General features: G+C 43.6%; 1 protein-coding gene across 6 annotated transcripts in view; it reads left to right on the top strand.

Annotated features, from left to right (window-relative positions):
• The window catches only part of OPHN1 (oligophrenin 1), a gene marked incomplete at its 3' end in the record, with an annotated part of 608,646 nt that overhangs the window by 254,875 nt on the left and 330,991 nt on the right, over positions 1–22,780 (top strand). For all 6 annotated transcript variants that reach the window (XR_013813217.1, XM_079765071.1, XM_079765074.1 and 3 more), the window contains exon 5: positions 12,060–12,131. Coding sequence is in view for 5 of the 6 variants with exons in the window: in XM_079765071.1 (XP_079621197.1) it covers positions 12,060–12,131 (72 nt within the window). The remainder of the gene's footprint in view (positions 1–12,059; positions 12,132–22,780) is intronic.

The raw sequence follows: 22,780 nt of genomic DNA, 5'->3' as shown, positions 1-22,780 counted from the left end.
CAGAATTTGAAAGGCATTTTTCTCTGGGTCTGTGTGTAATAATAATAAATTGTGACTCCATTTCTCTAAGCGTTGTTTGGTTTTTCTCTGGGTTTCTGCAACATTAATGGTTCCCTGAAACACTGGGAAATCAACCGTGCTTGGCTTTTTTGGCCTCCGGTGTGTGGGCTGGGTTTGGGACCCTGGGGCACCGGATAGGCCTCCGGGATGCACCGCTCTGCTGATTTAGCAGAATTGAACCAGGAGACTCCAGGCACTCCCAGACCTCAGCCCAGACCCCGGCTGGCATTTAGAGAGAGTGGACAGACACTTCTGGACCTGTTGACAGAATCAGTAAGGTAGGGGCCCCAGTCAGTTAGGCCCACTCCAAGTGAGTGGAAGGGGGAGCTTGATCACCTCTCCGGAAGTCATATGGCTTCCTCAGGCAATTGATTAGGAATCAGGTGGACTGTTTAAACTCTGAGTAAATATCTGGTGCAAGTCAAAAACTCGCACTGTCTGGTATACAAATGTAAGTGTGAGAATCTGCGTAAAAGCGAAAGCTACTTTGATTTATTCTGTAATTTATTCTGTACTTCTGTTGACTTGTCTGGTTAAAACGTTTGATTTATTAAAGGCTGAACACCGTGACAGACTGCCAAGGTCTCAAGCATCTGCTGGTATTCCTTTTTATCCCAGAGACGTTTGCTCTCTATCACGAAGGGAATTAGCCCCCATTAGCTAGTGGAATTTCTCTCTTGTTTGTACAGTAGAGAACTTTTAATTTGCACTTCCCTGATTTGTGATTTTACTGTATTAGGTTAAAATTTTAAAATTCTAAGGTTAATTTAGAGGTATAAGATTTGTAAAGGTTGCAACCCAGAGAAGTTTAAACAAAGGCTAGACCACTACCCTTTTCTCCCCTACTAAGGCTTATGGGGTTAAGATTAGTACATTTTCTCATGGCCTGTGTAGGGTGAGAGAGAAGGACTGCTGAATTTTTATGGGTTTCCTGGGTAAACTGCTTTGTGGGCTGCTTTTTCAGCCCTTCTATCAAGCAGAGAATCATGTGGTTGCGAGACCTGCCACCTGCCTGCCCTTCCTTATGGATTTACAGTGGGTCTCTGTCAGTGACAGCACCCGCTATGACTAGAGGGCGGGGGGGTTAGGGGGGAACGCTTGCCAGCGTAGGCTATCTGCATGGCCCTGGGCATGAAGCCAGATTTGGCACCAGCAATCTCCCGAAGGGGGCACTTTGAGGCTGGTGCCGGAGTAGGGGAGGAGGAGAGCCGAGGGCTGCTCCAGAGCAGGTGTGAGATAGGGTAGAGGCAGTGGGATTCACTCTCAGCCTGCTGAGATAGAGGAGCCCTAGGCTCAGGGAGAGGGGGATAGTTGGAGAGATCAAAGGTAGTAAGAATGTGTCCTTGAGTGTAAAAAGCCTGAATATACAGGATCTCAGACCACTTGCCTTGTTTCTCCTGCTACAGAGTAAATGGCTAATGCAGAAATTTGGGTGGGGGGGGGGGCGTCAGCGGGGAATGCAGGGAGAAAGTGTTTGTTGATTTCTGCTGGCTGGTTTCTTCAAGGCCACAGCTTTCTACAAAGCATAATAAATCTTTCTCTGCCCCTGTTTTGTCCTCTTTAACCCTTCCAATACTAAATTAAATCGATACAATATACTTGAAATTGCATAAGGAAGAATGTAGCAGGTTTTACTAGACATGTTTTAATTTACCTGCTCTTAGTTTTATTACAGGAGGAAGGTCTCTTATACTTTGTTAAAGGTATATTTTCTTGAAAGTAAAAGTACATTTAAATATATTCATAAATGTTAATCTAAGAAATGCTGGCTGTTTACTTTTTGGTAATCATTAAAGGATTGAGGTTTCTAAGAATAAGGAATTACTGGAGAAACCAAGATGGCGGCATAGGTTAAACACCTAACCTACAGCCTGGCACAACAATTTCAAAAATACCACTAAAAGTCAAAACGGACATCATCCAGAACCACAGGAAAGCTGGCTGACTGAAATGCCCACAACTAGAAGGAAAGAGAAAACCACAAGGAAAATCAGAGAAGCCGTAAAAGCCTGAGGTATGGAGACACGGGCAGAGACACGAGCCAGCGCGCATGCGGGGAGGACGGAGCCGGAGAGGAAGGGGTGGCTGACGGCCTGGCTGGTGTTCTCTGGCGGGAAGGAGATAAAAGCGCCAGATTGTGCTGAATCCCAGCTCCGACTGCACTGAACCCCAGTTCCAGGCGAAACCCTGGGAAGCCGGGCTCATGCTGGGGGAGTCTGGGCTGTGGGGCAGAGGCACAGAGGAGTTGCGCCGGAGCCGCGCACGGGAATGTGCACAGAGGAGGGACTGTTGCCTGTGCCGCTGGATTGCCCTAGCGGGAAGGAGACAAAAGCTCCGGACCGTGCTGAACCCCAGTTCCAACTGCACTGAACCCCAGTTCTGGGAAAGACCCGGGGAAGCCAGGCTCATACTGGGGAAAACTGGGCTGTAAGGCAGAAATGCAGAGAAGCAGCGAAGGGCAGAGCACCGGAGGCGCGCACGGGATTGTGCGCAGGGGATGGTCTGTTGACTGTGCCGCTGAATCGCCCTGGTGGGAAGGAGACAAAAGCGCCAGACTGCGGTGAGCCCCAGTTCCGACTACACGGAAACCCAGTTCCGGGCGAGAATCTGGGAATCCAGATTCATTGGGGGAGAGACTAGACTGTTTGGCAGGGCGCGAAACTCCAGGGCGCTTTTCTCTCAGAGGTGTTTGCTGGGAGTACAGAGGGACACTGAGACACAGGAACCTCATAGGGTGGGGCTGACGGGAAGCCAAGGCTGTAGGCTCCGCCCTGTAACTCCGCCCCATTCAAGCTGAACACAGAGGCTTTTACAATTTTGCAAGTCTAGTTGAATGGGGCTGTCTCCAGGCATAGACACAGCTGATCCTCACAGCGAATTGGACTGGAGGTCACATCCTCCCAGTGTACCAACAGCAATCAAGGCTTAACAACACCAAGACTTTGCACTCAGCCCACAAAGGGGGGTATCAAGAGCGATCACCTAGGGAGATTGGGGAAGCTGAGCGATAGGGAGGCAGCCAAAAGGGGAAGACACCGAAACAGGTCACGAATATAAGGGATGCTGTAATTCCTGCTGAGTGGCCTCAGGCAGTAGCTGACCTACACTCCATTGGAGACCCAGAAATGAGGGCATCTAGTGGTCGGTGTGAGATGACACCAGATTTCAACCACTCGCATAAGGGACACATTCAAGAGGCAGACTCAGTGAGCGCCAAAGCCTTGCTGCACCAAGACCCGGCCCATAAACGTGTCTCCTGCACAGCAACTCTTCCTTTATAGACACAGAGGGTCCGCACAGCCAAGTGGCCTGGAGGACAATTCCTCCCAGTGACACCAACAACAATCAAGACTTAACTATACAAAGAAGGACCAAGATGGAGGCATAGGGCAGAAGCCTGATTGTTGCCTACCACAACAATTTTGAGACTACGACGGGAGAGCAGAGCAGACACCATCCAGAACCACCGGAGGGCTGACTGAGCAGATGCTCTACAACTAGAATAAAAGAGAGGGGTACGCGGGATGAAGCTGATGCCGGTGACCCAAAGACCACACTTTAAAAACTACGGCTCAGGCGACACAATGGCGGCCTGGATCGTGCTCGGCGCAGTTCCCCCAGCGGTCTCCGGCTGAGGGGAAGGCTCCACTCGCTGCCGAGCACGGACAGACGAGCCCCTGGGAGACATGGGGTGGGAGACTCCGCGCTTGCTGACCTCCGAGTCCTTCAAGAATCTCAACGCCCCGGAAGCGGCCAGGTGCGCACGCTCGGCGACCGGCCACCGCTGCAGACCCAAGGGCCGACGCAGCCACCCCGGACCAGCCCGCCGCCGCGCACCGGGCACACCGGAGCTTCGCCAAGCCCGCCGCCCAACGAGTTCTGCGGTGGATGCCCTGGAGCTCTGAGAAAATGGCCGAAGGAATTGCTGAGAGGGAATTGACCAACAGGAATTGGGATCAAGAAGACGAAACCCCGCTGGGTCCCGGATCCGGGTGAAGCCGCGCGCCCCTGGGTCCGGGTGAGGCTGGGAACTGGGTCAGGGTGAGGCTGGGTCCCGGGTCCGGGTGAGGCCATGCGCCCCTGGGTCCAGGTGAAGCTGAATCCTGGGTCTGGGCGAGGCCATGTGCCCCTGGATCTGGGTGAGGCTGGGTCCCGGGTCCGGGTGAGGCCACGCGCCCCTGGATCCGGGTGAGGCCACGCGACCCTGGGTCTGGGAGAGGCCACATGCCCCTGGGTCCGGGGGAAGCTAGATCCTGGGTCCGGGCGAGGCTGTGTGCCCCTGGATCCGGGTTAGGCTGGGTCCCAGGCCCGGGAGAGGCCACGCGCCCCTGGGTCCGGGTGAGGCCATGCGCCCCTGGGTCCAGGTAAAGCTGAATCCTGGGTCTGGGCGAGGCCGTGTGCCCCTGGATCCGGGTGAGGCTGGGTCCCGGGTCCGGGTGAGGCCGTGGGCCCCTGGATCCGGTGAGCCTGGGTCCCAGGTCCGGGTGAGGCCGTGGGCCCCTGGATCCGGGTGAGCCTGGGTCCCGGGTCTGGGTGAAGCCGTGGGCCCCTGGATCCGGGTGAGGCCACGCTCCCCTGGGTCCGGGTGAGGCCACGTGCCCCTGGGTCCGGGGGAAGCTAGATCCCGGGTCCGGGAGAGGCCACGCGCCCCTGGGTCCGGGTGAGGCCATGCGCCCCTGGATCCAGGTGAAGCTGAATCCTGTGTCTGGGCGAGGCCGTGTGCCCCTGGATCCGGGTGAGGCTGGGTCCCGGGTCCGGGTGAGGCAGTGGGCCCCTGGATCCAGGTGAGCCTGGGTCCCAGGTCCGGGTGAGGCCGTGCGCCCCTGGATCCGGGTGAGCCTGGGTCCCAGGTCCGGGTGAGGCCGTGGGGCCCTGGATCCGGGTGTAGCCATGCCCCTGGGTCTGGCCAAGACCAAACCAGAGGGAGTCGGACCTGCATTACCACCATTTGTCCACCATCCAGAGCTGAGGGGTCAGTGCCGACATGTACTCATAAGGAACTGGTGGACATTGATATTGGGTCTCAAAAGTACTGTTGGTCCAGAAAGAAACTCACTACAGACTGATTCATTTGCCTGTCAGCATAACTATTATTGCTCGTCTCACATTCAATTCTTATAAGTATATCTCTAGTGACACATGATTTTGCTCATCTAGGGGAAATGATGAACAACATAGACTGATGAACAAGAACAGAACCAGAAATAAGGAGGCATTGATCGGACTATCGGGCCTCAGAGGGAGGATAGGGGAGGGTGGGGGGAGGGGGGAGAGATCAACCAAAGGTCTTGTGTGCATGCATATGAGCCTAACCAATGGTTAAGTTCAACAGGGGGTTGGGGCATCCATGGGGAGGGGTGTGGGATGGGAATGGGGGGATGAGGACAAATATGTGACACCTTAATCAAGAAAGAAATTAAAAAAAAAGAATAAGGAATTACTGAATAGAAAGTCTGAGGCATGGCTATGCATTTTTAAAGGACAAAGAAAAGTTTTAAAGGCTAATTTGAAAATGTGAAACTTATAAAGGAAAAGAGAAATGTTAAAAAGAAATCCAACTAGTCCTATCTAATAAAAGAGTAATATGCAAATTAACCATAATTCTGCTAGACCCACCAGCCATGCCCACCAGCCAATCAGGAGCAAATATGCAAATAAACCCAACCAAGATGGCTACTGCCAAAGAGAGCAGGAGGGAGGCTTGGGTTTCCCGGCAATGGAGGAAGCCAAGCTTTCCGCCTGCCCTTGCTGGCCTAGGCCTCCACTCAAGGCTACAAAGTTTCAATGATAGAAGATACATAAATCCAAACAGAAATGGCGGCAGCCGCAGAGCTGGAAAGAGCAGGAGGCTAGGGTTGCCCCCAGCGATGGAGGAAGCCAAGCTTTCTGCACACCCTGGCCGGCCCAGGCCTCCGCTTAAGGCTACAAAGTTTCAATTATAGAAGATAAATAAATCCCAACAGAAATGGCTGCTGCCACCGGAGCAAGCAGAAGGCTTGGCTCTGCTCCAGGCTACAAAGTTTCAATTGTAGAAGATAAATAAACCCCAGATACCAGGGCCTCCACTTGGGTCGCCAAGGGGCGTGGCCAGCCTGCAAACCACCACAGGGCCCTCGCCCAAGCTGCCCCACGCCCCAAGGGAATCCCCACCCTGATCCGGGACATCCTTCAGGGCAAACCAGCCAGCCCCCACCTGTGCACCAGGCCTCTATCCTATCTAATAAAAGAGTAATATGCAACTCGACCATCACTCTAACACACAAGATGGCTGCCCCCATGTGGACACAAGATGGCCGCCACAAGATGGTCAGCAGGAGAGGGCAGTTGGGAGGGACCCAGGCCTGCAGGAGAGAGCAGTTGGGGAGGACCAGGCCTGCAGGGGAGGGCAGTTAGGGGTGACTAGGCCTGTAGGGGAGGGCAGTTAGGGGCAAACAGGCTGGCAGGTGAGCAGTTAGGCATCAATCAGGCTGGCAGGGGAGTGGTTAGGGGGTCATCAGACTGGCAGGCAGAAGCAGTTAGGGGCAATCAGGAAGGCAGGCAGGTGAGCATTTGGGAGCCAGCAGTCCTGGATTGTGAGAGGGATCCCTGATTGGAGAGGGTGCAGGCTGGGCTGAAGGACCACCCGTCCCCCCCCCCCCCGCCCGTGCATGAATTTCGTGCACCGGGCCTCTAGTATTATCATAATCATCTATTCATAAACCCTGTCTACCCTGGTTATATATCTTGTATGTCTTGTTTGGCTTGCCATTTTCAGTTATTTATTAGGATCCTCCTAGAGGACATAACCTGGTCTTTCCCTTCCTCCCTCACTCCTGATCCTGACAGCATCTGTGACTAGATTAAAGATCTTTTCTTTCAGGAGGGCTTCCAGGCTTTCAGTTTACAAGAAATTTCCCTGCACACCCTTGTCATCCTCTGCCTTCTTTTCCAGTCTAACTAAGAGTCATTTTATCCACGGGTCAGACCCCAGCCTCTGGGAGGGAGGACTGCTATAGCGGTAGTCTGTAGTTTTCTCTGAAACTCCCGCTGTTTCTATTTCTCCCCTCTGTAGGAATTGTCTTCCTCTGCTTCACAATAGGAAAGGGAGACAAGCAACGGGCCCTAGGATTTGTGAAAGTGGCTGGGGATGAAGCTGGTAAAGTTTCCCATTTGCACATGTGCTGCAAGGGTTCAGGACTACAAGAGCAGCTCAGGACTTTCAGACTCTCCCAGAGAGGAGGAGTCTGACTGAGGGACTGGCCGAGACCCCGTTGGGTTAGGAGGACCAGAGGCTGCATATTGAACTTATAGACTGCAGTTTGCTGGGCAGAGGTCCTAGCCCAGTTGTATAGGGGTTAAGCTGCCTGTGTGCAGCAAACAACTTTCTCCCGTGCCAGAATACATTTTAGGGAAATTGGACAGACTGTGTTTGTGGCTAGAAAGAAAAACTGGCCACCATACACAGCCCTGACAGTGGCCTGCAGAAAATTGTATAATGGACTTTGGTCACCTCCTTGAGTTGTTTGCATAGCCCTACCATGTATCATATTTGGTAGCAGAAGATTTGGCTGCCAGACGAGGCCACAGGGGCAATGTTTTACTTCATTATGTAAATATGTTATATTAACCTTTAATTCTCTTGCAGATTTGAATATAGTTGCCAAAAGGACAGGTGCCCAAATGGGCAAGGAAAAATACCTATCAGGTTTTGGTCTCTATTGCTAGACAGTTGGCAGCCTGTATACTGCCTTGCAGGCCTATGTGACTATACCCATGTCAGGGGTGGCACAGACCTCAACTTTAGGAAACTGGGGGAGACCTATTTGGAACAGAGGAAAGTAGTGAGTACCAGCTCTCTGTCACAGGAATTACAGACCCCATGAGGTCCTGTGATATGCGAGAGCCTGAGAAGGGATAAAGTTCCCTTAGTCTGTTCTGAGAGGGCATGTCACCCCTCACAGAGACCATATATAGTTTAAGGACAAGTCAAGTAGGGGGAACCCTACTACAGGAACAGCTGTGACTATCTATTTGGGTATAGACACGTTTTAAATTTCTTCTTGTCATTTAAAGGCAGTTACTGTTTTGTTATAATACATTTAGAAAAATATTACTCTAAAGAGTCCATAGAAAGGACTGTCAAGGAAAATCAGAAAATCTTAAAGCAGGTCAGTATATTTATCTCCTTATATAATTCCTCTGAAATTTGGCAATACTTAATAAATAAATCATGGCAATGCATTTCTTTGCATAAATTCAGTAAGACCGGTTTCCAATAGTGGTTTTATTAACCGAGAACTTTGATTTGAGTATCATGTTTTAAAGAGCCCTGTCTGGACTCTGAAGACTTGAAGCCAATAAAAGTGCCATGGAAAAAGCCTGGTGTCCTGCTTAGTAGCCCTGAAAATAGCTGGCTCTGGAGCATCAGGCCCATGTGCTACCATCGCTGGTGGTTGGTCAGAGTAGAAGGGGAGCAATAAGGGTGCCTCTGTGTCCCTGCAGACCCCCATGCACTCTTGGCCGCAATGAGTAAGAGGGCTGCTGAGATAGGCCTTGAAGCCTAGGGCGCGGCCCGAGTGGAGTCCCTACAGGTGAGGGATTCACCTAACTCAGCAGATACTGCAGGCGGGCCTGAAGGCAGCGGGATGGCTTGGCTTCCTGGCCCTATGGGGCACATTAAGATTCAATCATGAAATTCCGGCAAGGGTGGTCAATTACCATTCTTATTATGTTTATGCAAACAATCAGGGCAAATTGAATGCAATAGATAAACTAGTCTTGATTTGGCTCTTTTAATAAACAGAGGGATAATTTTAAGGAGAAAAATTCTATTTCAATAGAAGTTATTAAAACTGAAAAATTTTTTCCCTTCCACCAGACCATTTGTTACAGTTTGGCTCCGCCAGGTCACAAGCCCACCTCCTTCTGTGTCCAGGCCTCATTGTCCCTCTGACAGACAGTAAGGATATCTTGGCTCTGAAAGAAAACTCTGCCCCTCTTAAGCATGGAAGTAGCCAGAGGAACACCACTGACGTCCATTTTTCCTGAAAGAATTCAGAGCCAGGATCTTGAGGCTACCAAATGTAACTAAGTCTTTCCCCCTCTACGTATGTAAGACAAAGGGTGTATACAAAGGGGTTCTCACCCAAAGTCTTGGCCCCTAAAAAGGCCAGTAGCCTACTTATCAAAAAAAAAAAAAACTTGACCCCATTGCATCTATGTAGCCCGCCTGCCTCCGAGCAGGAGCAGCCACTGCTATACTTGTCAAGGAAGCAGACGAAGCAGCCAGGAGGCTGCCCTAAAACCAGTGGGGCCTCTATAGATTCTAGTGACTCTTCCAGACCCTGACCTACCCACCTCACCAGCTTACACAGAAACCCAATCTAGAAAAGCTGAAATCCATAACCAATCTTTATTCAAGTTCTTACAGGCTTTACAGTCCACCCAGAAAGCAGTCCAGAAGCACGTCTGAGACACTCTTCCTGTACAAACTTATGATCTGGTTCATCCCTTCCTTCCTGGTGACTCTGTTTAGGTAAAGAAATTTTCCACCCAAGGACTGACTTCTACCTGGGAAGGACCACCCCCACGGCAGTCATGGTCAACGGGATCCTGACGTGGCTTCATCACACCCGGCTTAAGACAGCCCAGGCAAAATAGAGAATCCAGTACTCTTCCTGCCCTCTAGAGATTACTCCTGGCCCTCATTCTGGGCCCTTATCTTATAAACAGGCCCACTAACTTTATTCAGCAGAAAATTAATTCTATCAAGCTCATAGTCCTCAGGGGTCAATATAACTCCGACCTCAATAATGACCCAAAAGAGTCAATGATTTGACTCATGTACATAAAACCAGTGGGGAATGAAGTATCCATCTTATATAAAAACTGCTGTTTGAAATTTTAACCCTGCTATTTTGGCTTCTGTAAATGATTGCTTGCTTAAATAACAAGGAAAATAAGACTACTCCCATTCCAGAGAGGCCATAAACCTTCCCCAGATGAAGTTATCAGTGCTGGCGCCAGGCCAGGCCTTTGGTTGAGGTCTCAAAGCCCCAGCACATAGGGTTCTTTAAGAACTTGCAAAAGGGACCGGAAAAACCCTTATTTGGGAGACAAAGAACTAGAAAAAGTATAAATAGGGAAGCTTCCTTCATGTTTCTTTGCCCAGAATTTGAAAGGCATTTTTCTCTGGGTCTGTGTGTAATAATAATAAATTGTGACTCCATTTCTCTAAGCGTTGTTTGGTTTTTCTCTGGTTTTCTGCAATAGTAGGACCTGGATAAATATATATACAAAACCCCAATTTGCCATGCTTTTTGGTGGTAGTTTAAAAATTGCTTCTTAGTTTGGAGAATACAGGACTGGTCAAAATTGGCTTTTTACTCTGTCTTCTATTTTCGTTATTTTGTCTTACTGATACTTTATGTCTTATCTGACAAGAAAGCCAGTCCCTCATTTCCACGTCTTTTAGTAGATCAAAATTAATGCAACACGTCCTAAAATCCACCCCTTCAGATGCATTTGCTAAAGTCCTCCAATAAAGTGCAAATAATTCACACCACTGAAGAAACAAACCCATTTGCTGCCTTGGGCAGATGCCATATACCAAGAGGTTTACATGAAGATAAAGTTTTATATATCTCTATCTGCCCATTGAATAAGGGATTTGGTTTGGAGATGATGTTTTTTTATCTCTAGAACATATCAATGCCAATATTTTAGTACCTGGACAGGCTGTTCCTATCAGCTTCTGAGCATCTATAATGTAATTGGGAGGCCTGGTCTAGTGTTGTGTGTTGCTTTTAATAATACTCAAAATTCTGAAGGAAATGTTCTGGTTTTATGACATACTAGAAGGAGACTAGAACAATTTATTCTGATGCTATTATTGCTAACTCATTTGCCTCCCATGAAGTCGTTTGTGCTTGGTGCAATTGGCCTTTTCATGTATTTTTCATTCTCTTTTCTACTTACAGCACATACTTCAGGCCTCCTTTGTGTATTTCTGGACATGACTCTGGATATTTTTCTTTTTTAAAAAATTTCTTACTGTTTAAAATATTACATGTGTCTGCTTTTTTCCCCATTGACCTCTCGCCAGCCATTCCCACCTCCCAGCACATGCTCTCACCCCCCTACTGTCTGTGTCCATATGTTATGCTAATATGCATGCATACTAGTCCTTTGGTTGCTCTCTTACCTCTCCCCCTACCTTCCCTCTGAGGTTGGACAGTCTGTTCGATGCTTCTATGTCTCTGGATCTATCTTTGTTCATTAGTTTATGTCCATTATATTCCACAAATAAGTGAGATCATGTGATATTTATCTTTCTCTGACTGGCTTATTTTGCTTAGAATAATATTCTCCAGGTCCATTCATGCTGTTGCAGATGGTAAGAGTTCCTTCATTTTTAGAGCAGCATAATATTCCACTGTGTAGATGTACCACCGTTTTTTAATCCACTCATCTACTGATGGGCACTTAGGCTGTTTCCAAATCTTAGCTATTGTAAATTGTGCTGCTATGAATACAGGGGTGCATATATTCTTTCTGATTGGTGTTTCTGGTTTCTTGGGATATATTCCTAGAAGTGGGATTACTGGGTCAAATGGCAGTTCCATTTTTAGTTTTTTGAGGAAACTCCATACTGTTTTCCATAGTGGTTGCACCAGTCTGCATTCCCACCAGCAGTGCATGAGGGTTTCTTTTTCTCTACATCCTCACCAGCACTTGTCCTTTGTTGATTAATTTGGATATTTTTCAATTAAAATATCTGATCAGACTACTGGTAGAATTACAGAGAAATGCCTCCAATATTCCTTCTCTCATTTCCTCTCAAAGCATTTGATTTTAAGAGACCGATATAGGAAAATGACAGCAACAAAACCCAAAGACTCAGCACACTAGTTAACATTTTACAGGATGGTGTATTACAAAGAAATGCCCTAGTAATAAGGAATCTTGAATCTGATTTTGCTAAACTAAAAATTGTTTTGTGTGTTCTTTCTTTTCTCTAGGTACACAATGCTAGTGACTTGCTGATCAAACCCCTGGAAAGTTTTCGGAAGGAGCAAATAGGCTTCACCAAGGTACATTTGCTTTATATGCATAACATGCATTTTTTTTACAGAACTTGAATAGTTGTTAGGCAACCACTTTTCAGTTTTCTGGGGTGAGAAGGGTTTATCTCTATAAGAAAACTCGTAATCAAAACAGATGAGAAAATTAATTAGCTTCTGGCTATGCTTTCAACTAGTTATGTATCTCTGGACAAGACACTTCTCCTTTGGGAGTTTCAGGTTCTCCATCTGGCAAATGAGGAGTTTGGTAATAATAGCTATTATTTAAAGACTACTTATCCTGGCTGCTGTGGCTCAGTGGTTGAGCATTGACCTATGAACCAAGCAGGTCATGCTTCCCCGTCAGGGCACATGCCCGGGTTGTGGGCTTGATCCCCAGTAGGGGGCGTGCAGGAGGCAGCTGATGGATTATTTTCTCTCATTTTGATGTTTCTATCTCTCGCTCTCCCTTCCTCTCTGAAATCAATAAAAAATATATTTTTTAAAAGTGAAGACTACTCATTATGTACTGAGCACTGGGCTAGATGCTTTATATTAATTCTCTAATTACAACAGACCTGTGAGATTCTGGTATTATCAGCAGACACATCTGAAGGGCTAAATTTTAGGACACATTTACAAATGAGGTCTAAGATTTGGACAAGGGAAAGAACATGACTAAAGTTATATAGTTAGTGACAGTAGCCAAGATTTAGATCTAAGGATCTTTTTAGCTTCAAATCTCCCATTCCATTAAGCCATAATATCCAGATTTGTGCTGTCCAATATAGTAGCTGATAGCTGTGCAAATAAAATAAATTAACAAATCAGTTGCTCAGTAATACCAGTCATATTTCAAGTGCTCAATCAGCACATGTAGTTAGTAACCACTACATTGGACAGCACAAATATAGAACATTTCCTTCAATGTAGAAATTTCAGTTGGACAGCTTTATGCCAGTTAATCTCAGCTTGACTACTTATAGAATACTGATTTCCCAGTTTCTCATAAAGGGGTATGAATAATCATTTAATTTATTCTTATCAGCTAGGTGTAGGCCTGTTTTGTGAGCTACAATATGTATGCACCATATAATCAAGAGTGTCTACCAGAACTAAATGTAGCAACTTGACCAAGCATCTGGCCATTTTAGTAGTAAGAACACAGCATTCAGTGGTTATTATCTGGGATATCATGACAGTTTGGATATGAAAGTAGCAAGTTATGAGAAGAAATAGCAGACTAGTAGAAGTGCTCCCACTGCCTGATGTCATCATTCAAGTTGACATGGGCATTATTTGAGTGATTGGCATTCAAGCAAAGTCAGTTCTCTGGACAGCACAGCAATTCTGGATTCCACTCAGTTCATCTGGAGTCTTATTAACTTAAATACTTAATTGGACAAGTATATAATAGGAGAGAATAATCTTTACAATCACAAGTGTGGTATGAAAATAATTAACTACTTGCTAATTGACTTGATAATTGTTACACAATACTAAATAAAAAGGATGAAGGATAGATGACATAAAAACCTTTACACATGGTTTACATTCATTCCTGGATGGGAATAGGAAAAAGGAAAGGAAGAATTTGCTGCAGTGCTTGACCTCATGTCATCTGAGGGGAAGGAAATGAATTTCTATTATATACTTCCTATGTCACAGGCCTGGGCTGAGGATCTTACATACACTGCCTTCCTTAATTATTACAGCAAACCTGTAGGATGTATAATATCCATTATCCCAATGAAAAAACTGAGACTCGGAAAGGTTAAATTCCTATCAGTTTTTTTTCTTTACTTTATCAGTGGGGCCAACCTGTACACATACAATGAAAGTGATCAACATTTGGTGTGAGAGTCATTTTCAAGAAACTATCTAAAATTATCCTAGTAGTAAAATGTAAGGTAGCAGACAGAGCCCTGAAATTAGGACAAGAAAGTGTAGCTTCCAGTCTACCCCTCTGTTTTATTAATTTATTGTCTCTCAGTTTGAACACTCCGCAATACCTGTTCTATGAAAGTAAACAGAATTCCTTTGAACATCTCTCCTTTACAGTGCACAAGATGTTAAGTTTTCTCGGCAGAGGGTGCTAGGAGGACATTGATGGAGGAAGGGTATTCCTAAAGTTTCTGGCTGTTGCACAGGTGGGACAGTAGAGTGGGAGTGAGATATTGGTGGGACTCTGGCCGCGCCACACACCCGGAATACATGGTCCCTCAGTAACTTCAAAGCCTCCGCCTGGCCTGGTGATAATCTTTTTGCAGGTCTCTCCCTGAAGGGCTCCCCACCCATGCTTTCCCCTATCTTTCCTCTGTAGGTCCCCTATGTGGCACATCTGCTGAATAAAGGCTTATGAAAGAGCTGCTACTCCATGCTTCCTTTGCCAGCCCTCATACAGCCTGGTTGCACCTTTAAGATGTTCCCACTGAAGCAGGCTGGCCCTGCAAAGCTCACTTCAATCTAGAGATTTTCCCATCCTCTCTGTATACCTTTTCCACTGGCTGCTGGTTGTCTTTTCCCCATCTGCATTCTGGAGAGTTGCATCCTTCTTACTTAGTTACTGCAGACCATCAGGCCAAGCTAACTAACTTCTCTGCTCCTCAGTGGTTTAAATTATTTATCTTTTTCAGTGAGATCTAAACCCCTTCCAAATTCATTCTCCCTGGGGTACCTTTCCTCAGCCTGTGGTACTGTACAGAGTTAGTTTCCTTATATCTTGTATTTCCTTTTTTTTTTTTAGTTTAGTAAATTTGTAGTTTATGAATTCTTTATACTGATTTCTATCTCTTGATTGGGCCCAGACTGATACACCCAGCATTGCTGGGAGATGGCTCCTCTGACTTTATTGGTGGTGGTATGTGCTTTGTAGGACCTTAAAAATATAGATGTATATTCTCATTTAAACCCCAGAGAAGACTTGTACAGTAGAGGTTATTATCCCATGTTTACAGATGAAGACACCAAGATTCAGTGAAATGTAATGTCTGAGGCATTCAACCAGGAAGTGGCAGAGGTTGGATTTGAATTCAGTTCTTCTGGTTGTAAGACTAGGGCTCATTTCCCTTTATGAGAAATACCACTTCTCTCTAGGCTTCATTTTTCTCATGTGTACGACATGAACCATGGACAAATAACTCTTAATCAACTATTCTGTTTGTAATTATCAGGGTAATTAACTAAATTTGCATCTGTTAATAATTGAAATTGGCATATCAGAATTTAGTGTGCTGTATATGTAAACTATTCCGAGGATAATATGAAAAAATGGAAATGTTTCATTAATATCTTATATTTGTTACATGTTTAAATGATATAATTTTGGATATATTGGGTTAAATAAAATATATTATTGAAGCTGATTTCACCTGACTTTTTCCCTTTGGGGGGATTTTTAAAATTAAATTTGTCAGGTGAAAGTAAGCAAAATATGTCAGACAGAAAAAGTTAAGAACCATATGATTTCACTCATATGTGGGATATAAAATGGAAATCTTTTTTCCTTTTTTAATGTGACTGAGTGATTTTTAAATTCTAATATAAAGTTATTGAAACAGTACCTGAAAACAGTACCTGTTTTCTGTCATTGTTGTCATCGTCGCCATCATCATCATCATCATCATCATCACCATCACCATCATCACCATCATCATTATCTTTGGCAGCAAAATGGGGAGAATAGAATGCTTCCAATGAAATTTTCCAATTTATGATGGCCTTACTCTGATTTACAAATCAAAAAAATAGAACTTAATGAGTGAGGCAAAAATAAAGGGTAGAGGCAATGAATGTTTCCCAGGTGGCTACTGATTTATGGAGAGGTTTCATGTCACCAGGCCTCCAGATTTGTGTCTGTGGCAGTGCAGGATGTTGGCGATGTCTTTTTGTCATAGATATTTTTTTAAAAGTTCACAAAATAACAAAGTTCTTAGAATTAAGAGGGGACACATTGTGAATAAACATCTTGGTTATCAAACACGATTAACCTTTTCAAATGACACTGATGCTATTACCACTTGAAATAATTGTTTTGTGTGAAATCTGTGGAAAGGTAATGGGACAAGTATGGAGGGGAGTGAATTGTGATACTCAAATAATAATTTTTCTCCTATGGATAGATTCTGAGCTATTGGTCAGAGATGTAACAGGCTAATGCAAGTTACTTTGCAGAGTCCATTTGCAGGCCAGTGAACTCTGTTGTCGGTTCCACTTGGGTGACTGCATCCCAATAGATAGGGCCATTCAATAACAAACTGTCAGAAGGCTATTTTCTAATGAGTCATTTCACAAAGATAACCAATTCCCATCAGGTTAACCATTGTGATGCCTTGGGAAATAGCTTCTGTTGTGCAATGGCTTCTGATTGCCTTCCCAAGCATGAAATCACCGGCTAGATGATTTCACAGGTATCATCTCCATCAGAGGTCCCCCTACGCCCCATCCAGAAACTGTTTAGGTGGTGCTCCTAACTCCCTACTTTAGCCAAAGCAATTTCCCTTGGATCTGTTTTATCTGGTGGACTTTTGTGGCACTATTTCCTTTAAAACAGGATTCAATTTTTTGAAACAGGAGGCAGCCGATCAATGATTCTCTCTCATCATTGATGTTTCTATTTCTTTCCCTCTCCCTTACTCCTTGAAATCAATAAAAATATATTTAAAAAATATATATAAAGTAGTACAATAGGATCTGTAAATATCTCAACAGTCTCCCATATTTCTCTACTCCTCATAGGCATTCATTTTTAACCATTTTAAAAACATCATACAGTGGGCACCTTCATGTACCCTATCAGGTTTCTGCTTTATTCCATCTTCTGTATTTTTTCAACCCCATCTGTCTGATAGAAACATTTATTATTTTGATGGTTATTTTTGTACTTTTGAAAAAAAATATGCTTATATTGCTATTTCTTTATCAAGTTTATAATTTATTTCTTTATGCTATGAATACAGGAGAGCATTGCTCATACCTTCTTCTTTTTCTCTTCTTGCAATTTTTGATAATTATAACATCATTCTAGTGCTTCTTTTGCTTACCTGTACTTTAATATATTTAGACCCTTATTTCTTACTCCATTAACCTTTTTTTTTTACTGTAGCTTTACTACCTCTTAACCCTCAACTCTTATCAGCCACATCTTCACTTTTCACTGTTAGGGTTGACAACATTATTTTTCTAGTCTGGAACATTAATTAAACCTTGTTGGTGATTATTATTAGGCTTATTTTACAGTGACAAAAGCAAGTGACAAATCCAGGATTTGAACTCAAGTTTCTTGGCTCTAAGTCCATGCACTTTGACATTTCTTATATTGAGTTAATCTAAGTCTTTATTTCTGGTGACTAGGATAGATCAAGTATTATCTACTTCTTTGCCCTTTTCTCCTAGTTTCTTGTCTACTAGCTTTAGAGTTCTTTGTCTACCTATGCTAAAACCCTCTTTGGTTAACTCTTTCTATCCCTCTCACCTCTCAAAAGTCCCCAGCACACACAAAATTTGTGTCCTCCATACCAGTATGTGTATATTTTAGCTATCACTTGATTAGCAAAGCCCTTTCCACCATTATTTCCCTTCTCAGCACCATGCAACTTGCTCCCCTCTCTCCAAGGTCAAGGGAGGATAAATAAGGCTCAGTCTATCTCTGTTAATAATGGGTCTTTCATCCTGCAGTGCAGAATGCTGGGCTGTCCCCTGGAGACTGCAGAATAAAGACTCAGTCACCCCCCCTTAGACACATGACAGGGAAAGCATTTGTACCCTTTGATTCATATTTTTGGGATCTTGTCAGATTTGCCCACAGTATGATGTTTTTAGTTCTCTTACAAGAATGCCCTTGCCAGAGAGGAACAGCCACTGAATCAAGCCTTTGTGTGGTCTCTGGTGGAACCAGAGCCAAACTGTGTGACACATCCGAGGATATATTTAGCTCATTTTTTTTGGAGAGTTGGAGCTGTTGTGGAAGCTATGTTGTCACCTAATAGATGTCAAGCAAGAAGGAATTGGCAAGCGATCAAACTCCCAGTCCCCCGATTGAACGCCCGAGGGGACAATTTGCATATTAGGCTTTTATATATAACTAGAGGCCCGGTGCACGAAATTCGTGGACGGAAGGAGGTTGTCCCTCAGCCCAGCCTGTACCCTCTCCAATATGGGACCCCTGGAGGGATGTCCGACTGCCCGTTTAGGCCCAATCCTAGTGGGCCTAAACGGGCAGTCAGACATCCCTCCAGGAGTCCCAGATTGGAGAGGGTACAGGCTGGGCTGAGGGTCAACCTCCCGCCGTGCACGAATTTTGTGCACCGGGCTTCTAGTCAGTTTATAATGTTCTTTATTATACATAAATGAGTGAGATCATATGGTATTTTTATTTCACTGACTGGCTTATTTCACTTAGCACAGTGCTCTCCAGTACCATCCATGCTGTTGTAAATGGTAAGAATTCCTTCCTTTTTTTATAGCAGCGTACTATTCCATTGTGTAGCTGTACCACAGTTTTCTAATCCACTCATCTGCTGATGGGCATTTAGGCTGTTTCCAAATCTTAGCTATTGTAAAGTATGCTACTATGAACATAGGGGTGCATATATCCTTTCTGATTGGTGTTTCTGTTTTCTTGGGATATATTCCTAGAGGTGGTATTACTGGGTCAAATGGCAGTTCCATTTTTAAATTTTTGAGGAAACACCATACTGTCTTCCACATTGGCTGCACCAGTCTGCATTCCCACCAGCAGTGAAGGAGGGTTCCTTTTTCTCTGCATCGTCTCCAGCACATGTCGTTTATTGATTTGTTGAAGATAGCGATTCTGACAGGTGTGAGATGGTACCTCATTGTTGTTTTGATTTGCATCTCTTGGATGATTAGTGACTTTGAGCATGTTTTTATATGTATCTTGGCTTTCTGAATGTCCTCTTTCGAAAAGTGTCTATTTAGGTTTGTTGCCCATTTTTTGATTGGGTTGCTTATCTTCCTTTTGTTAAGTTGTATGAGTTCCCTGTAAATGTTGGAGATTAAACCCTTATCGGAAATAACATTGGCAAATATGTTCTCCCATGCAGTGGGCTTTGTTGTTGTTTTGTTGATGGTTTCTTTTGCTGTGCAGAAGCTTTTTATTTTGATATAGTCCCATTTGTCTATTTTCTCCTTAGTTTCCATTGCCTTAGGAGCTGTATCATTAAATATGTTGCTACAACAAATGTCTGATATTTTGCTACCTATGGCATCTTCTATGATTTTTATGGTTTTCCATCTTATGTTTAAGTCTTTTACCCATTTTGAGTTTATTTTTGTGTATGGTGTAAGTTGGTGGTCTAGTTTCATTTTTTTGCAAGTATCTGTCCACTTTTCCCAACACCGTTTATTTAAGAGACTGTCTTGAGTCTATTGTAAGGTCTTGCCTCCTTTGTCAAATATTAATTGCGCATAACGGCTTGTGTCGATTTCTGGGTTGTCTGTTCTGTTCCACTGGTCTATATGTCTGTTCTTGTGCCAGTACCAGGCAGTTTTGAAAACAATGGCTATGTAGTAAAGCTTGATATCTGGTATTGTGATCCCTCCGACATTGTTGTTCTTTCTCAAGATTGCTGTAGCTATTTGGGGTCTTTTTTTTTTTATTATTCCAGATGATATTTAGGAGATTTGTTCTAGGTCTTTGAAGTATGCTGTTGGTATTTTAATGGGGATTGTATTGAATTTATAGATTGGGTAGTATGGACATTTTAATGATGTTGATTCTACCAATCCATGAACATGGTATACTCTTCCATTTGATCATGTCTTCCTCTATCTCTTTTTTCAGCATTCTGAAATTTTCTGAGTACAGGTCCTGTATCTCCTTGGTTAAGTTTATTCCTAGCTATCTTAATTTTTTTTTTATTGCAATGGTAAATGGTACTGCTTTTTTAGTTTCTCCTTCTGTGAGTTCATTATTGGTGTATAGAAAAGCCATAGATTTCTGGGTGTTAATTTTGTATCCTGCTACATTGCCGAATTCATTTATTAAGCCTGGTAGTTTTTTGATGGAATATTTGGGGCTTTCTATGTACAATATCATGTCATCTGCAAATAAGGACAGTTTTACTTCTTTTTTTCCAATTTAGATGCCTTTTATTTCTTCTTCTTGTCTGATCACAATGGCTAGTACTTCCAATACTATGTCGAACAGGAGAGGTGAGAATGGACATCCCTGTCTTGTTCCTGTTCTTAGTGTGAATAGTTTTAGTTTTTGTCCATTGAGTATGATGTTGGCTGTGGGTTTGTCATATATGGCTTTTATTATGTTGAGGTATGATCATCTTATTACCACCTTGTTGAGGGTTTTTATCAAGAAAGGGTGTTGGATTTTGTCAGATGCTTTTTCTGCATCAGTGGATATGATTGTATGGTTTTTAATCTCTCAGTTTGTTTATATGTTCTATCACATTTATTGATTTGCGGATATTGCACCATCCTTGCATCCCTCAATTAAATCCCATTTGGTCATCGTGTATGATCTTTCTCATGTATTGCTGGATTTGATTTGCTGGAATTTTGTTGAGGATTTTGTCATCTATATTCATGAGGGATATTGGCATGTAATTCTCTTTCTTTTTATTGTCTTTATCTGGTTTTGGGATTAGGGTAATGCTGGCTTTGTAGAAAGAGCTTGGAAGTGCTCCTTTCTCTTGAATTTTTTGGAATAGTCTGAGGAAGATAGGTTTTATTTCTTCTTTGAATGTTTGCTAAAACTCCCCTGTGAAGCCCTTTGGTCCAGGGCTTTTGTTTTTTGGAAGATTTTTGATTATTGCTTCAATTTCCTCCATGATTATAGGCCTATTCAGATTTTGTGATTCCTCCTGGCTGAGTTTTGGAAGGTCGTATTTTTTAGGAATATTTCCATTTCTTCTAGGTTGACCAGTTTGTTGGAGTAGAGTTGCTCCTAGTATTGTTTTATGATTCTTCATATTTCTGTGGGGTCCGTTGTTATTTCACCTCTTTCGTTTCTGATTTTGTTTATTTTGGTCCTCTCTCTTTGCTTCTTGTTGAGCCTGGCTAGAGGTTCATCAATCTTGTTTATCCTTTCAAATAACCAGCTCTTGGTTTCATTGATCTTTTGTATTTTTTAAAATTATTTTGGTCTCTATGTCATTTATTTCCACTCTGATCTTTATTATTTCCTTCCTTCTGCTCACTCTGGACTTTTCTTGTTGCTCTCTTTCTAATTCCTCAAGTTTCAGAGTTAGATGGTTTATTATCAGTTTTTCTTGTTTTTTGAGGTATACCTGTAATGCTATGAACTTCCCTCTCAGGACTGCTTTCATTGAGTCCCAAAGATTTTGGATTGTTTTGTTTTCATTGTCGTTTGTTTCCAGGATGTGTTTTATTTCTTCTTTGATCTCTTTGGTAATCCACTCATTGTTTAACCCTTTGCACTTGTTTGCTTTTTTCTCGAGCTGCTACTGATGCTAACCGTGTCAAATCACACTCGACATCCGAGTGTAAAAGGTCAATAGTATGCTATTCAGCCTCCAAGTGTTTGAATTTTTGTGATTGTTTTTAAGGTAGTTGATTTCTTTTTTTTTAATGTTTTTTTTTCTTTTATTAAGGTATTACATGTGTACATATCTTATCATTGGCCTCCCCACCCCAATCCCATACATGCCTTCACACCCCAATGTTTTGCATCCATTGGTTATTCTTATCTGCATGCATTCAAGTCCTTTAGTTGGTCTCTTATCTCTCCCACCTTCCCTAACCTTCCCGCTGTAATTTGACAGTCTGCTTGATGCTTTATTGCCTCTGTATCTATCTTTTGGTTCATCAGATTATAATGTTCTTTATTATCCACAAATGAGGGAGATCATGTGGTATTTTCCTTCCATTGACTGGCTTATTTCACTTAGCATAATGTTCTCCAATTCCATCCAGGTTGCTGCAAAGGGTAAGAATTCCTTCTTTTTTATGGTAGCATAGTATTCCATTGTGTAGATGTACCACAGTTTTATGATCCAGTCATCTGCTGACGGGCACCTAGGCTGTTTCTAAATCTTAGCTATTGTAAATTGTGCTGCTATGAACATAGGGGTGCATATATCCTTTCTTATTGGTGTTTTCAGTTTCTTAGGATATATTCCTAGGAGTGGGATTACTGGGTCAAATGGGAGTTGCATTTTTAGTTTTTTGCGGAAACTCCATACTGTTCTCCACAGTGACTGCACCAGTCTGAATTCCCACCAGCAGTGAAGGAGGGTTCCTTTTTCTCCGCATCCTCGCCAACACTTGTCGTTTGTTGATTTGTTGATGATAGCCATTCTGACAGGTGTAAGGTGGTACCGCATTGTCGTTTTGATTTGCATCTCTCGGATAATTAGTGACTTTTCATGTGTCTCTTGGCCTTACTTCTGTCTTCTTTCTAAAAGATTCTATTTAGGTCTGTTGCCTATTTTTTTTTATTGGATCATTTATATTCCTTTTATTAAGTTATATAAGCTGCCTGTAGATGTTGGAGATTAAAACTTTATCAGTGATAACATTTGCAAATATGTTCTCCCATACAGTGGGCTTTCTTGTTGTTTTGTTGATGGTTTCCTTTGCTGTGAAAAAGCTTTTTATTTTAATGTAGTCCCATTTGTTTATTTTCTCTTTAGCTTCCATTGCCCTAGAAGCCGTATCAGTGAAGAAGTTCTTTTGGCATA

Source organism: Cnephaeus nilssonii, assembly GCF_951640355.1.
Source record: "Cnephaeus nilssonii genome assembly, chromosome: X".
NCBI lineage: Eukaryota > Metazoa > Chordata > Mammalia > Chiroptera > Vespertilionidae > Cnephaeus > Cnephaeus nilssonii.
The sequence above is the reverse complement of the archived record's forward strand: the minus strand, read 5'-3'. Positions and strand labels throughout refer to the sequence as shown.